The sequence below is a fragment of the Dermacentor variabilis genome, chromosome 9 (genome assembly GCF_050947875.1).
Source record: "Dermacentor variabilis isolate Ectoservices chromosome 9, ASM5094787v1, whole genome shotgun sequence".
NCBI classification, from domain to species: domain Eukaryota; kingdom Metazoa; phylum Arthropoda; class Arachnida; order Ixodida; family Ixodidae; genus Dermacentor; species Dermacentor variabilis.
Window position 1 is genome coordinate 101,716,004 of NC_134576.1, and position 17,921 is coordinate 101,733,924.

General features: G+C 46.8%; 1 protein-coding gene across 4 annotated transcripts in view; it reads right to left on the reverse strand.

Annotated features, from left to right (window-relative positions):
- LOC142557185 (calcium and integrin-binding protein 1-like) overlaps positions 1–17,921 on the reverse strand; it is a 65,794-nt gene that overhangs the window by 20,772 nt on the left and 27,101 nt on the right. For all 4 annotated transcript variants that reach the window (XM_075668860.1, XM_075668859.1, XM_075668857.1 and 1 more), the window contains exons 3-4: positions 17,785–17,819; positions 12,805–12,904 (exon numbers count right to left, since the gene is read on the reverse strand). In XM_075668860.1, coding sequence (XP_075524975.1) covers positions 12,805–12,904; positions 17,785–17,819 — 135 coding nt within the window. The remainder of the gene's footprint in view (positions 1–12,804; positions 12,905–17,784; positions 17,820–17,921) is intronic.

Here is a 17,921-nt window from a genome sequence, read left to right on the forward strand (position 1 = left end):
TGTGAAGGACAGTTTTCTCATAGATTCCGCACCCGCGCAATTAACTCGAGATGCGTTCAGTTGTCACCATCTATTCAACCGTCACGCCCATAGCTGTTGCTTTTGTTAGTTCAACCTTCTTTGTTTAGGCTGATCCTGGGACCAGGAGGAGGATGCGGCTGTTACTCAGCTGGTCTGTACTCTCATGGAACGAGTTGCGGCCAGAGAAAACGCCAATTGCGTTTAACTTTTCCCTTTGCTTCATTATTTCCTTGAGTAACGGCTCGCCGAGACGCTGGCAGATGCCCGGAACCATCTACACGTGATATGGGTTAGATAAGGTGGGAAATAAAATAATGTGAAAGAGAGTTCATCATGAAACCCTGCAATAACCCTTAAACCCATAAGCAAGATGACTGTCGCCCGTTACCTCGTCTGTTTTTCCCTAATTGTATAGCACTTTTCGCGCAAAATTGGCAACTGGAAACAAAAATCGCAAGGAGTTGAGAAATTAAGCGATCTACTAAGGGAGAGAGCCAAGGCAACAACCAAACTGCAAGCAAAAACGAATAATAAAAAAGTTAACCGTTGTTTATGCAAATATTTATGGATCAACATCTTTTTATTTAAAAAGGAAGTAGAGAAAACGCCGCCGGAAGTGGAGAACAATTACTTGTTTTGAATGATGCTTCTACAGTTATCGGTCGAACCGCCTCACCTAGCCACTTCTCTGCTGTGCTTATGTGTGTGTTACACTTTCTAACCTTTCGCGGTGAGTGCAGTACGTCTAGAATCGCAGAGTCCTGCGCTCTACGCGGTTGTATGGGACTGGCGGCCGCACAGCGTTACGCAATTCGCGGAACTGTCAAAACTGATCAACAAGGCGAAAATAACTGATATTCGAAACTATAACATGACAAAGACTGAAGAAGCCGTAAAAAATGAACGCAGCCTGAAATCAGTAAAAAAGAAACCTGGCATAGGACAGACCATGATGTATGCACTAAAGGATAAGAAGGATAATATCATCAGCAATCTCGAAGATATAGTAAAAGCAGCGGAAAAATATTAAGCTGACCTGTATACAGTACCCAGAGGAGTCACGATACCTCACTTAGAAACAGTAATGAACAGGATACAGAAACTCTTCTATAACTAGCGATGAGGTCAGAAGGGCCCTGCAAGACATGAAACGATGAAGATCGGGAGGAGAAGGTGGAATAACAGTCGATTTAATCAAAGATGGAGGAGACATAATGCTTGGAAAACTGGCGGCTCTTTATACGAAGTGTCTATCGACTGCAAGGGTCCCAGAAAACTGGAAGAATGCAGACATTATACTAATCCACAAAAAAGGAGACGTTAAAGGGGTGGAGACATCAAAATTTTCGTTCATGCGTTTGTTGATTCAAACGTTGCGTCATGCTTCAGGGAGCACGATACACACAGCGGGATTCATATATATCCGATAAATAATTTAATAATAGCATTATTATACCGAGCGATTTCGGTTTTGGTTTCTGGGCTCCGGGGGATGCTATGACGTCACAGAAGAGGAAACGCAACATGGCTTGGTCACGTGGCCCACAAAAAATAGTGACGTAAAACTATGCTGCGTCGTCTGCTCGCGCATACGCGTGCTCTGCCAGCAGAGGTCAACCACTGGCGATTCGAAGTGCATGTCGCGATTATTATAATTATTGCGAAGAGCGACAACAACGGTAAGAAAATATTGCGGCTTGTGAGAGTCGGTGATTCATTCCGAAGCGCCGTAAGCATTAGCTTTGAAGTGAACCGGAAAAGGCCTAGCGACGATATCGGCGGCGCCGAACGATCCGAGGCGGTGAAGCTGCCGTCGATGCCAGAGCGACCACTCCTCGGTCGCTGATTGGCCGCTTCGCCGTACGGCTGCCGCACAAATGGGTCCCGGGCCCTTCCTCTCTACGGCAAGGAAATCTCGCCGTTCGCGAGCAAAACCGCCGTCGCACGGGGGCCCGCGAACGGCAAACGGAGTGCGGCGAGTTTCCGTGCCGGTAACGTGGACGGGCCGGTAACGTGGAAAGGCCAAGCGAAGGAGAGTCCGCTCCGAGCTGCCGAACTACGCGACTATACGAGGAGAGAAGCAGACAACACGAACGCCGCATATCCTGGTCCCTTTCGGAGTCGGCCGGCTAGTGTTACACTCAAACGTGTAAAGGCCCGTCCGCAGGGCAACTCGCCGCACGCAGTTTGCCGTTCGCGGGCCGGCGTGCGGCGTTCGTGTTGTCCACTTCTCTCCTCTTGTGTCCGTTTCTGCACGCCTTACCCCTTCTTTGCATTAAGAAAGGATTTCTATATGCCTGTAGCTCGGTCGTAGTGGAGGCTATGCTCGGTTGCTCGGCTCAGCAGGCTCCGTAATCGGCATTTCATCGCTACTCATCATACGTCACGTTTATGTGCTGGTGCGCTATGACGTCAATATTTTCGTTCCTCCTCTGTGACATAGTAACTGCCGCGCTAGCGATGGGTCTCGACTACGAGTAGGAGTTTTTAATGACTCTTTGGAGCTCAATTAAAATTATTTTGAAATGTTTGCAGCGTCCAATACCTCGTTCTGGGTGTCCTTGCATACGGAAGCAGCCTACAACATGCTTTTTATAGCCTCAAAATTTGGTGTCTCAACCCCTTTAAAGAATTGAAAAATTATAGGTCTATTAGCTTGCTCCCAGTATTATATAAAATAGTTACCAAAATAATCTCCAATAGAATAAGGGCAACACTGGATTTTGTCAACCAAGGGAACAGGCTGGCTTCAAGAAGAGTTACATTACAATGTATCACATCCATGTCATCAATCAGGTTATCGCGAAATCTGCAGAGTAAATAAGCCTCTCTATGTGGCTTATATAGATTACTCAAATGCATTTGATTCGGTAGAGATACCAGCAGTCATAGAGGCACTACGTAATCAAGGAGTACAGAACGCTTACGTAAAAAGCTTGGAAAATATTGCTACATGCGTGTGGTATTTGTTTGTTTGAACGAGGCGCGTGGGCGCCATCACTCCAGAAAAGAGGAGGAAGAACGAACTGGGCTCGCGCTGTGAATCTAACCGGTGAGCGCTGCAACCGTTGTTGTAAATATAATCTGTGAATAGCTTCTCGTCTTACTGACTCGTCCTTCGCGTAAGAATATCTACAGAGGTTCTACAGCTACCTTAATTCTACACAAGAAAATCAGGGAGATGCCTATAGAGAAAGGGATCAGACAGGGAGACACAATTTCTCCAAAGCTATTCACTGCGTGCTTAGAAGAATTCAAGCTATTAAACTGGGAAGGCCTAGGAGTAAAGGTCGACGGCAAATATCACAGCAACCTTCGGTTTGCCGATGATATTGTTCTATTCAACAACAATGCAGACCAGTTACAACAAATGATTGGAGACCTTAACAGAGAGAGTCTAAGAGTGGGGTAGAATATTAATACGCAGAAGATGAAGATAATAATAAATAGCCGGGCAAAGGAACAAGAGATCAGGATCGCCAGTCGGCCACTAAAGACTGTGAAGGGCAACACTGGATTTTGTCAACCAAGGGAACAGGCTGGCTTCAGGAAGAGATACTTTACAATGGATCACATCCATGTCATCAATCAGGTTATCGCGAAATCTGCAGAGTACTACTGCAATGTGTAAGTGTACCTAGGTCAATTAATCACAGGGATCCCTGATCATGAGAAGGAAATTCACAGAAGAATAAAAATAGGTTGGATCGCATACGGCAGAAATTGCCAGCTCCTGACTGGAAGCTTACCATTATTACTGAAAAGTAAGGTGTGCAATCAGTGCATTTTGCCAGTGCTGACATATGGGGCAGAGTCTTGAGAGCCAGTTAAGGACCGCGCAAAGAGCGATCGAACGAAGATTGCTAGGCATAACGGTAAGAGAGAGAAAGAGAGCGGCTTGGATCAGAAAGCGAACGGGTATAGACGATATTCTAATTGACATCAAGAGGAAAAAAATGTACCTGGGCAGGTCATGTAATGCGCCGGTTAGATAACCGTTGGACCATTATGGTTACAGAATGGGTACCAAGAGAAGGAAAACGCAATCGAAGACGACAAAACACTAGGTGGAGCGATGAAATTAGGAAATTCGCGGGTGCTTGTTGGAATGGGTTGGCGCAGGACAGGGGTAATTGGAGATCGCAGAGAGGCCTTCGTCCTGCAGTGGACATAAAACATGATGATGATGATGATGATGATGATGATGATGATGATGATGATGATGGAGTTGTAGGCCCCCCCCCCGAAAAAAAATCCTGGGTACGTGCCTGATGCTCGACGTGATGCTCCTGCCAACTTTGTCTGATACGACCACACCAGATACAGACGCTTTTGTTCAGCGTGCCGAAGAAGCACGGCACCTTGCACGGCAACGAATTCTATCTCGACAATGTCAAGATGATCGTCAATACAACATACTACACCGAGACGTAACATACAACCCGGGAAATCTCGTATGGGTTTGGACTCTTATACGCCAAGAAGGCCGCTCAGAAAAAATCATTGCACCGCTACTTCGAACCCTACACAGTTTTTCATCGCCTAAGTCCTGTCAACTACGAAGTTGTCCCAGCCGAAACATCGCACCACTCTCGTCGACCACGCTCCTCTGACATTGTTCACGTCATCATGAAGAAGCCCTACCAATCGTGCTGACTCCCATTCATAAACTTTGTGGTGCAGTCCCTGTCCTCACTCCCGTTGTATTTCTCATTTCTTTTATTTTCTCCCTGTGGTATTTAACCTGTCCCCAACTTTTCTTGGCTTAGCTTTCGTGTAGTCGCACCGAGACAAAGTTTCTCTTCTTTGTTGGGGGCAGGGAGGAGTAATGCCACGCGCTAATAACGCTGAAAGCCGAGGACAAAGAAGTGTGTGTGGTAGCTGCTGTAGAAAGAGAGAGAGAGAGCAAATGATAAAGGAAAGATAGGGAGGTTAACCAGGACTGAGCCCGGTTGGCTACCCTACACTGGGGAAAGGGAAAAGGGGACGGAAAGATTAAAAGAAGAAAAGAAAGTCTACTGGGCTGTAGAAATGTACAGTAAACGACTGTTTGCTTGGAACTGACTGCTTGCCTTTCCTCTCACGACAGTGTATATATATATATATATATATATATATATATATATATATATATATATATATATATATATATATATATATATATATATATATATATATATATATAAAGCTACACTGGACTGTGCTTTCGGACCACGTGCACGGAGAGAGACATTCCTTGCGTGCTTGTGTCTGGTGCATAAATAGTTCATTTTGATACTTTATGCTCGCTTTTCCATTTTTAGCTGTAGCTTGAGCGACGAATCTTTTTTTTATTTTTCGCGCACAAACAGGTTTGAAAACCTCCTTGCTGTGCACCTCAGTGGTTCAGGAGACCAGACCGAAAAAAAAAACGCCGTCGGCGTTTATCAGCGACCAAAAAAAAAAAGCTTTACATTGGTCTTAGCTACACTTGTGCTGCGCACAGATGAAAATCGGTAACACGCGAATGTCGTGTTTTACGCCCGACGCTTATCCTGCAGCAGCGGAGGCCAGAACGCTGCGCATGGTGCGGGCAGAGCCGTTTGGGCCGAGTGTCATGGTGGTGCGTCCATTTGGCTTGGTCGCTCTCGCAGGCCAACGCCACTGGGCGTCTCTGGATACCTCCTCTCGCCACGGCTGCTCACGTACATTCGGTAGCGAGACGTTATGACGTGTATGTTTCGCGAATGCACTTAAGCGCCTGTGTAAATTGTTATCGCTGTAAATCTACTTGCGTCCTACAAAGTTTTGCACGAATTCTGAGAGGCACCCGCTCAGGTGGAAGGCCTTTAGGGGGTTTCAAATGCAAGAAGCATTTCAGAAGCGTGTGGAACCTCCGGGAACGTTAAGTGAAAGATATAAACAAAATAGAAACGGTTACGTAAATATAAATGTAGAGCACAAATTAGTTTTAAAATAGAATGCGCTACATTAGTTTTTAAAGTGTGAAATAATGTTCCGTGCTGGTTTAGAAAAGTAACCTCATGGTTTTTTTTTTTAAGAATAGAAGTGATTTGCAGTTTAGAAGGTTTGTTTCAAGAAAACTTCAAAAGGATCCCTGAGCCACTATTGAAGCTGAAATGGGGCAGCCCTACATTGGAATGTACGTATGATCGGCTCCAACGATGCAATAGACTGTTTGCTGAAACATCGCTAAAACACATGGCCCTACGATTTCAACGTTCGATACATCCACGAAATTTGCTGTGGCTTAATTGCGCCGTTTACAACGCTGCATCCTATTCGTGGCTCTTCTGCAAAAGCCGTTGCGTCCTAATGATCCCTCAGGCCGCCAAAATTGTCGGCGGCGATTACCTAATGAAAGGTAAAGCAGAAAAACGCGGAATAAAAAATGAGAATGTTTAAAAGCGGAAGTTTTGAAAGACGACTGAAAGACCATATGACCATACGTCATAAAGAACGTTGTCTCCAACGCACTAGCGGAACACTTGGCAACTTCTATATTATGATCTCGACTGGGACAAGGCAAGCGTAATGGCGAGAGAAAGAAAACTGGTGTTCCCGTCAGTATCTGGAATCGCTTCTTATCCAGAGTAAGAAAAAAAAAAGAACGCCAAACAGGAATGATGGCGCTCTCGCACCTGTGTACGCTAGGTGCCTCGGTCACATACTAAAACGGGCATAAGCTCGGCTCGTCGAGCCACTTCATGGTGAACAAGGCTTCCGTACGGAAGCCGAACCGTCTTGAAGTTCCTAAACCTTTTCATTTTTTGGTCGGCGTTTCTATACTTTACCTTTCATTATGCCGCCTCCCGAGTAGACAAATTATCGTCGAACCTTCGATTCCAGCGACGACGTCGAACCCGCAGCCCAACCGCTACCGACATCATCGTACAGCTTCAGCCTCGGAGTTGATAGCGTTAGACTCTCGCCAAGCCTGCAGGATGGACTCGACGTAGGAATGGCGGTACCAGGAGAAGTAAAAGCGTGCTCACACGTCAGACTCTGGCTCGGACGGAGGCCAGGGTATTTTGTCTACGACGTAATCGGTGGAGCTAAGCAGTGGCCACGGGACATGGCCGCCGAGCCCTCTTTCCACTTCTGTAGAGGCTCTTCTCTTAGCTGCTGTCTTTTTCGTCAGAGGAGTTGTTCTTATTCCCTGGGGAAGAGGAGTTTCTCCGACAGTGGTCATGCCGTTTACTGTCGGTGGCCGATCGATGGTCGCGTGTGGCTTAATTTTCGACCAGCCCGGTTCTCGTAGCCAGGCCATCAAAAGTATTATGAATGTACAGTCACCCGCGAAAGTTTAAGGGACACGGGTTTCACGACAAATGTGAATTTCTGCTCCGTTAAGGCGTAGCGCTTCTAAATAAATAGATCACGGTGTAGTTCGCCAGAACTGCTACGGATCGAAGCCTTTGCCTTTAGTTAGAGGCTACGTGCGCAGGCTTCGCGGAAATTTGGCTCTTTCGCAAATCCCGCGTCTCGTAAACTTTTGCGGGTAACTGTACCTACAGTGCGCAGGTGCCCGGAACTTTTGTGTGTGCGTGCTCTCGTATGCATAATTTTTGTATATACACATCTCATAGCATCACCACAAAATTATGCAGTCTCTGTCGCATCATCATTGAACATGAATAGTTGCGTACACTGCATATATTGAACATAATTTCTTATATGCGACAATTAGTTTATGAGTAACTATGCGCTTCCGTGGGTCTTCGTTGTTACATGTGAGTGAGGCCGTGTGGACTCGGACATTTTATTGAAAACGTGCCGTGTATATAATAGTACGATGCAAGTTCATTTCTTTTCGTGGTATAGTTTGAACGTCACAAAGACCGGAGACGTCGAGCAACAAGGTGCTTTCTGCATCTCGAGAAACGCCCTGCGCCCATACGTCACACTTCAGTCAGACAGATACATTGCACATAGAAAACGGAGAACAGCAAGTCCAACGATGCTTCGTACGTTGTATATGCTATCGTCCTGGTGGAATTGTGCCGTCATTGTGACTCACGGCGTTTGTGTCGTCTTTTCTTGATATAAACTTTTTTCTAAACACAAATACCTGCGCATCCCACGTTTGCCCAAGCAATGCCCTCCCTGCTTAGCGAGACCATCTGACACAGCTGGACATATACTATTGCGATATCCAGCAAATATACGGGCACTTCAGGATGATCTTCACCATCCACGTTGCTGTGAAGCTCTGAATATATCGATGCGTATGTATGCCATATATTTATGCGTGCCGTATATGGAAGCTAGATTGCTTTACTATCCAACCGCCAAGGTTGCTCAAACCAGGCCTTACGATCTCGACTTAAATTATTCCTCAGAACGTTGAAAATTGCATCCCGCAAATTTCACGAAACGTAGCATTCACAGCGCATGACTTTTATCTTAAATCTTCTCAGACAGTTAAATATCAGAAGCGAAAAAAAAACAATATCAGTACTCAAACATGAAAGTGACGTAATTTTATACAGACGTGGCTCTTTGCTAGCAGCTTATTGGCGCCTGTGCGATGTCATTACAGGCCTAACGCGCGGCGTGTTAAAGCTTTTAAGGGTGCCAGAAGTCTTGGCGGGCCCGCGTGTAGAACATCGTCCGAGAAGTTCAAGCGCCGCCCTAAACCTTGCTATCGCAGTCAGTACTTCGCCGTTCGGGCGAAACTGCCAACTGGTAGCTTTTGTGAACTCTGTTCTCACGCCTCTTGTCACGTCGGCGTCGTGAATTACCGATTTCTGTTGAAACGGACCTACACGAACAGCAGTACGAGCCGCTGTGAAGACGCTGCGGCGTTATTTAAAAGACATCAGACCGTGGGGCAAGGTGTGACTGTGCGCTGTGTGACGTAGAGTGTAATAGTGGGACATTAACACTGTAACACCATGTAACGCCTTCGCAGACTGCGTGACGGCGTCCACAGAGACAGTTCTGTATTGCGTGTTGGTGTTTTTTTCTTTTCTTTTCGTATTCTTTTTCTCTAATCTACCGCATCTCGTTCCCCTTCCCCGGTGCAGGGTAGCCAACCGGAGAGATTCTCTTGTTAACCTCCCTGTCTTTAATTTGCCTTTCTCTCTCTCTCTCTATCTCTCTCACTCGCAGTTCATTTCATTTGCTCTGTGAAGCGCTATTAGACTCCTCTCCGTTTTTTTTTTTTTTCAGTGAGAAACGCCTTGCTCAACATGAAATTGTCGAGCGCGATCACGGGCATGCAACGCATGACGACCATGGTACAAGCACGACGGCATGAAGAGGACTGCATGAAAAATGGAATGCCAACGACCACATGATTACAATTACGTCGCGGCAATGACACAGCCACACTGGAATCACTATACGACAGATTAACTACGACGGTACGACCATTAGGCGAGACGAATAGAACGACCACGGCGGCACAATGACAATGACGTTACGGCAATGGCGTCGCTACACTGAAATTCCTACGAAAAAAATTACGACGATGGAATGTCCATGGCGGCACGATGACGAATCCATGATGGTGGCGACAACAATGAAATGATGACGAAGATGATACAACGAAGGCACGACGTTTATGAGACAGCGACGTTGGTGTAACGACGACGGCACGATGACCAGACTTGCACGTAATGAATTATCTGTAATCAATTACTTTAATAAACGACACTTCTGGTAGTTATGTAACTGATCGATCACTTCATTTAATGGGTAACTTTCGCGACAGTTCAAGTACTTTTTTTTTCAGCACAACCAGTTAAATTATTGAAAAGACGAGCTTTGACAGGCGATACAGCTTCGAGCACTTGAATTTGGCCGAGCCTACAGTATAGAGTACCTGGGGTTATGCCACGCAGCAACCTCGTGGATGCACATTTCCAGACAGGCAAACCCCCACGCGCCCAACATTGTTTCTCCATCTTTACACTCGAACGGATGTCGGCCGACTATTTCAACCGGCGCCACTATGGCTCGATAGCGCTGGCCACTTCGGACGTTTCTGCGTGGAAATCAACTACGGACCATTTCTTTTTTTTCTTTCAGGTTTTCATTAGCCCTGAGGGGAGTACCTTCTCCGAGCAAAAGCAACAACACGGAAACGCTGAGCTTTATAGGGAACTCAAACGCGAGCAGGGATCTTTGAATGCTATCGCGTTCCACTCTTAAAGGCGAAACTTAAGCGTCCTGCAAGTTAGTTTTCTTTTTTTTTGTTATTGAAGAGCGGCGCATACACAGTGAGACAAGTTGATGTGAAACGGTTTAACCGATGAGCGGAACATAGCAAGTGTCAACTACTACCCTGTGACAGAAGTTGGTCCAGCGATTGGTTTCAAACCCGATTACCTTAACACAGCAGTGCGATGCTCTACCCGTTAGACCATGGGCTTCCCAGTAACCCAAATAATTTGGCGTTTTCCCGCTAAATTATTTCCCCCACCGGGTGCAACGGTATAATGGTATAATAGCTATCCATGGTATAATGATTAGAGCATCGGGCTACGGCGCTGAGGGAATCGGGTTCGAAACCAATGGTCGGGCCAACTTGGGTCACGATTATATCACATTGTCCGTACCGCTCATCAGTTTACGCCAACTTGTGCTATAAGCCATGTGCCACTGCTTATGTGCCATTTTTCAGTAAACCTCGTTCACCAAAACTGGGATCACCGATTATGTGAAACTTGGCGTGTCACACTTCAATGAACCTCACTTATGCCACTTTGGGTCACTGGGTATGCAAAATTGGTTATGTGCCGCTCTTCAATGAACTCTCTGACACTAACTTGGGTCACTGGGTGTGTAAAGCTGGGCATGGGCCGCTCTTCAGTGGACCTCTTGAATAAAGTTTATTCTCTCTCTCACTCTTCAACTTCAGCTTTGCTCACTGGATATATATGACACTCTCCAATAGACCTGTTTCACGCCAACTTTGGTCACTGAGTATGTGTCACTGGGTTATGTGCCGCTCTTTAACGACAAAACAAATCTCTGTGGTGGTGGGCAGAGTCGAACACCCCCTCATATTGATTCAGACAATCTTGTCTCGATATACATTTACAAACGCGCCACGCGGATACTTCCCTGCGGCGTCGCTAGATGGCGCGACGTGTTCAGAGCGAAGCGCGAGAGAGCCGCCTGGCTGCGTACACGCTTCATACACGACGGGATTCGCCGGTTGCAATACGGTGTGTCGACACATCGCTTCAATGTTGATCGCATTAACGTTGACATTCATCATGAGATGGTTTATGCCGGATTTTTTAGTTCTTTGTGCAAGGTGGGTTCCTTCGTTGCGACACCACAGTTTCTCCTTGCGCGCACTTCGAGAGAGAGTTTTGAGTGTCGCTACTAGTAGCTGGGGGGGGGGGGGGGTTATAAAATTCCACCTAGTGGACATGTCCATTTCGTCTGCTGCTGAAGTGCTGATTGGCTGGAGTGCCTGCCTCCTTCTGACGCGTACCCCAGTGCAGCCACTCAGCACTAGGTGGACATGTCCATTTCATCTGCTGCTGAAGTGCTGATTGGCTGGAGTGCCTGCCTCCTTCTGACGCGTACCCCAGCGCAGCCAATCAGCAACCCAGCAGCAGACGAAATGGACATGTGCATTAGGTTGACTCTTACAGTATACCCCGCTGGCGGTGAACGCTATGCGCGAAGTCGAGCTTTGTGGTAGGAACGCGGCGTGGGCATCGGATGCGCGGAGGCGAGCGCTACGAAATGGTGCTGCAAGGAACCGGGCGCGCCGCTCTATAAATGGCAGAATAAACGCTGGAAAAAAGGTTTGTGTTTGAGTTTCCGCGTAACCGAATTATGTTTTCTCGTATATTCAAATTACAATCCGACGCTACCGTGTCTGTAGGTTGTTTGTAAGTCGCGCTTTACGATTTTGCTGACGCTTTTACTTTGAGAAATTCAAGTAGTTCGGTAATGCCTCTGCCTACACGGATGGCCTGCGTGGTTCGATATGCGTGATTCAGAATGATTTTTCGCTCACGAGACCATCGGCGCCGGACGCCGACACCGGATTTTCAGCGACACCGGGCCGTTAACACTTTCCAGTTAAAATGTAAAAATGCGTCACACTACGATGAGAGTCGCGCAGCGAATTTCGGGAATGCCTTCCGTACCTTCCTTCTTCATCGATGCGCGCGCTCACTTTTTAAAACTAAACGTTAAACGTTGGCTTGTACGAGTTTATACCGCCTTTTTCAGGCATGTGTCCGCGGTCTGACGCTTTGAGAATCGAGTTTCTGTGCCGGAGACCAGGTTGTAAACTGACCATCGGACATTTTCATTTACTTCAAGTGGCCACTACAGTGACAGTTAGCGTTCCAAGTTGGTCACAGATGGCCAGAAGCATACAAACCGCAAAATGGGGAAAACAGACAAGGAAAGCTATTTCTTTAAAACACTGAAGACATTCGCGTACCACGATCATTTGAGTAGTTCGGCACGCCAGTGAAATAGGGCACAGAAGGGTGCAAAATGACACTCGGAGACACACCGTTGCCTAAACAAATCGAAGTGCTAAAAATAGCCTCACGTTTAGCAGAAGAAATGGCTGACATGTTCAGACGTATCTAGTTTAACAGCTTTCACCTGCCGTGCGCGTGCACAATGATTCTCCTCTCCTTACCTTTCCCCTTCCCCGCCCTGTGGCGTAGCAAACCAGGCGAGACCTTGGTTAACCTCCCATCCGTTACTTCTCGTCTCTCTCTCTCTCTCTCTCTTTCTCTACTTAAGAAAACACGTATACGCACAACTAAATCAGACGTGAGCTTGTTCGCTTACCCTGAATTCCGGCATCTGTTCGATGTACCTGACGGGAATCCTGGTGTGCTTGTCAGCGCACACCTGCCCTTCAGCGATGGCCTTGAATCGTTTGAAGGCGCTGCATACGTGAAAATGAGAGTAAGGAGCTAGGTGGAGCCATATTCAAGTTGGAATCCCCCCTCTGTGTGCATGGTCGACAGGTTTTTTTTTTTTTTTTATGATTTCCTTGTGTTCGCTCTGTATGCATTGCTGCATGTGCTTCAGTGAGTGTGTGCTCTTTTGTGCGTGATTTTTCTTTTTCTGTGACGAATGTGCGCCTCACATTGTTGCTATTTGCCAGCAAATATGTTCTGTACGTTCATTCCTCGATCCACAAATCTATAGCAGGTCCGCAGTATAAATGAGCAAATAAAAAAATAACTAAAAACTGGGGAACGGAGTAGGGGGGGGGGGGGGCATATGCGGCAGGCACCGTAACTGCACCGCTAAAAGCGGATGCCTGGAATATTCCCCGACACAATAGAAGCCATCAACACGGCGCTCCCAGAAGACAACTGTCTCCCAAGGGCTTACCGAACCATTTGATGCTCACGGCATCTTTGGTTGGGCCTTCCATAGCGCACAGACCGTGACACAGAGTAGCACCGGTAAGACAGCACTTAAAAATTATAATGTATACCTGCACCGGTTAGTACGTAAGTACTTGCACATAAACAGCGTGAAAACAGGACACAGGTAAGACGAAACTGCCAAGATTAAGTTGTTTATGCAGCATTCGTTCGAGCTGCTGACACACCTGTGTAGGATAGTTGGGCCGTTGATAGAATTACCGCAGGATGAAAGAGCACGCGTACTCCGCCAAAGAAAATTCGGGCAGTCACTTGGCAGGGTGTTGTCTAATGTTCGGATGTTCTCAACTGTTAGATCGCTACAGTAAGCTCAAAAAAGATACCGATCAGTACTGGACGAATAACGGAAGCACGAGGGTGAAGTCCATGTTTTTATAACAGGATTTGTCGTCGTCAGGGCAACGATTGCTGCCCTTGGCAGCGTTTCTATACGTATCTTGCTCTTAACCAAGGAATACAAGTTTACAAAAAGTTTACAGGAAGACGGAGGCTTGAAGGAATCATCAGTGGTCAAATAAGAAATTTCGCTGGAGATAACGTTTCGAGACAACGCTACTTGTCTTCTTCAGGGCACCGACGAAGATAGACACACGCTTGCAGATGCATTATCTCCAGTGGCGTTTCTCGTTCAACCACTGTTACTCTTTCCTTCTTTTTCTGGGGATCTGCCACAAGGAATATGTAGTAAAAAATTAACAAAAAGCAAACAAAATAGACTCATGTATGATGCAAGTACTGCAAAAATGAGTTCACGCACTTGCTACTCGTTATCGAATGGGTAACGTCACCTGGAACATTGGGCCTTAGTTTGGTCTCCCTGAGTGTCTTGTGCTTATTATCCCAAGTACCGCAGCTCAGCCGCAGAAGGGAATCAATGTCCATCATTACAGACGCAGGGGCCAGGCACTTAAGACGTGTACCACGATTGTCGGCTGCAGATTCCCAAGCCCAGGTGACTGCAGGTGTCAGGGTCACTCCTAGACCGAAACCTCTGAAGACAAACTCATCCACCACATAGAGGTTGCGAGGAAAGAAACAGATACACGGGGGTATAAGCGTGCACGCGTGACCCTTCGGAGAATGGACTTCTGGAGTTGGAAGTAAGCGAGGCTGGAGGGCTGTAATAGACATAGAAGGTGAGTGAGCGATTTGGTTGACCAAGTTGCTGAACGGGATACAGCTATGTCAACGAATTCAATGCAGCGTATAACGCCGAAGTACGACTACATGACCAGCTTGCGTGTCTCCTGGCAGATTCGGAATGTCTCGGTAACTTTCTTCAGATCCTTCAATGTGCCATGTGGGTCAGTACAGATCAGAAACAGTACAGATCAGATCAGTACAGAAACGCGCTGACCCACTCGATGGCATCATGTATGGTATGTAGTTCTATGAACATGAAATCTAGTATTTTGGTGGCATACAGACGAATACGGCCCGTACTCCTTGGGCAGTGGCCTCTGCATCCACGTACACCAGGCAATGGTCCTGAGCAACGGCAGTCTGAGCTGTACAAGTGGGCCGATCACGTCGGCGAAGACTGGCTTATTTGTTTGTGGTAACAGATATGTAACACCACGGGCAAAATGCCTACCTGTGTAGTGGTTAGGAGACCCGCCATTGAAGTGGTTGCTAAGAGCTGTGGCCGTCGCAATGCGCAGTCTTATAAGAATCCGGGCATTATCTCACTGAGACACGAGCTCCAAGGTAGTGTTGATCACAGCTGATCCTTTCTCACCTACTCCGTGTTCTCAAGCCAAGTAGCATATGTGGGAACAAAAGAATAAAGGTGATGGAAATGTGAGCGTTCAAGCTGAGCAATTATTTCTTTAACCCTTTTTTTTTCCTTTGTAACTCCTATTTTTTAAAGGAACCTGCAGCACGGGCAAAACCATTCACTTCGTATCCCTATCAAACTAACAGCTCCCTTGGAACACTTACAGTTCCCTAATCCCCAGGAAACATTCGGCACCCGTATGTGCTCTTAGCCCTTAGGAGGACAGTGATCTGGCCGCATCAACGCTGTCAAGAAGGGCAGTTGCTGCTCTGACGAATACAAGTCTCAATGATGAAACGCCCGCGACTTCCCCTGTACGCCCAACGTTCGCCACTTCGTCTTCATCTTACAGCAAAACCATCTGCCTCTTTTATTTTACCGATATATTTATTTACTTGCAATACATCAAGGACCCTGCAGACAGCGTTTTACATGAGGGATCGGTGAGTTAAGTAATGTTAACAAAAATATACTGAATGGCTACTTTGGAGTAAGCAAGGTTTTCGACGCGAAGGATGGAACTATGTGAAGCGAAGCAGCAGTCGGTCCGGACGAACACCATTGTTGACGTCACGAGGCGCCCGACCAATCACAGGCGGAAACGAGGCGCGCTAGCTGGGCGTGTCTGCTGCTGCACTTTTCGTCGAAATAAAATATGTTTGCGCTTTCTGTCGCTCAATTTCGATGCGATATTCGAATTCAGAGGGTTGAAAGCCACGACGTACTGCTGTTCACTCATTTCTTCTGGAAAATCTTTCAGCTTCCCTTTAAGCGGTAATTTTACAGCTATAAAACTGTTCATCGTCTCAAACACGTCTTGCGGCAAAAAGATTACGTGCCATGCTCACCAATTAGGCCAGAGGCGGACCTTCCCCCTCCCCCCCTCGACTACGCGACCCACCTGATCCACGCGACCGCGGCTTACTTGCATTGCCTCCGAGATCGACCCCCCTTTCATGAGGCCATCTCTCGGTTCACTCCACTTTGCAATCGCGCAGTACCATAGTCATACACGACAAGAAGCCGACCATGCAGATGCGCCAAACTCCGGGTAAGAAGGCATGGAAAGCTCCACTATATAAAGGAATGATACGCTTGATTGGGTATGCTTGTTGCACCGAGGACACATAGTTAGGTGCTGTTTGCCATTTCACTGCGTTATTCCGTAAAGAACGGAGTCGGCAACCGGCACATCTGCAGGAGTCGCACAGATGTGGCTATATGTAAACCTAATCACCATGTGAGTGCTGTCCTCTGTGTGAGCTATTCGGCAGGACAGTAGCTGCAGCTACGGTTGCAAACTCCCAGAGAGATCGCAAGGGAAGATCGTTTTAAAAGGATTGAAGGTGCCCGGCAATTCAGGCCCGGGGGCTGTAGTAAAGAGCGCTTGCGTGGCTGCTTTGAGAGGTGCGATAAGCTGGACTGACGAGAGAACATATGCGTGAGGGCATGAAAACATTCAATGCAGAGAAGGCCTTGCAATTTCGCATCGTACTTTAAGACTAGCCAGACGCGTGTGCGTGTGTTATTCTTTTCTTTTCTGTTACTTGCGTAGTATACGACTAATCAGAATGTTTGTATCTAACGCGAGTTTTTGTGTGGATTCAATAAGCTCCGTCAAACTCAGTTCAGCGGAATCCCAAACAGAGCCTAATTTAAGTCGAATCATTGTTTTGTAAGACAGTAGTTCTACAGAACTAGCAAAACTCAAAACGACTATGATAAGAGGGCATGCACGTGAAAATTATGAAGTGTATACGTTAATCATGCGCAAGGAGACACGTTCGTAAGCGCGCCTGCCGTCGGCATCATTTTCAAAAGCGAAATAATAATAACTGCCACAGTGAGTCCAAACTGCTCTCTGCTGCGGGCTGACGCTCGCCTTTTCTTCTCCTTTTGTTTGAAAAACGTGTCGTCCTGACTGGCGTTCATGAGGCGTCTTTTGCTTGCGGTGTTTAACCTCCTGCTGCAATTAAGTCTTATTGGGAGTCCAAAGTGAGCGCTAAAGTCTATAATCAAGAAAGATCCTGCCTGTTACACTGGGCTTATTACAAAGCAGTAGGTTTACTGCTGCCTTACGCCACCTTTGAAGCATACTGCCGGATCACCCTGAAGAGAACAGTCGGAGACATCATCAGCTTCGGTAACATGACGATAACTAGAGTATTTGTTTAGCATGACAGCAGCTGACGTAGTTATGAGGTGGCACGTGACATGGCCAGCAGCCACGCGAAGTGGGGAACCCGCCAACTCTGCTGCACGTTGTCAACTTGGCCCCGAACTGTTTTGTCCTGGCAGGGACGTCATCACGATAAATTACAGCTACAGGCATACACAGTTCTGCCGCATCAAACCGTCTGGGCGAAGCTGAAAGAAATGCCAACTTAATATTTTGTTTGCAAACGGAAATTTTTGTAGCTCTTACCGCATGTGAGTTGTGACCGTATGAACTATTTGGAACATGGTGAGCGGCATGTGGATCAGCCCAATTGCATGACTTTCTCTTTGTGCCACGGTTGTTTCCCTTTCTTGAAGAACTATACCATGCAATACGCGCCAAAATTTAAAATAAATAAAGTTATATAAACTTACTGCAGAATTTCCTTTTTCGTAAGGAACGTCAGCTCCTGTAAAGAAATTCAAGTGCTCAGTGGTCGAAAACTTGCGGAAGCTGTAGATCAGGTCATGTAACTGATAACATGCATTAAGGGTGCGTGATATGAAGGTGA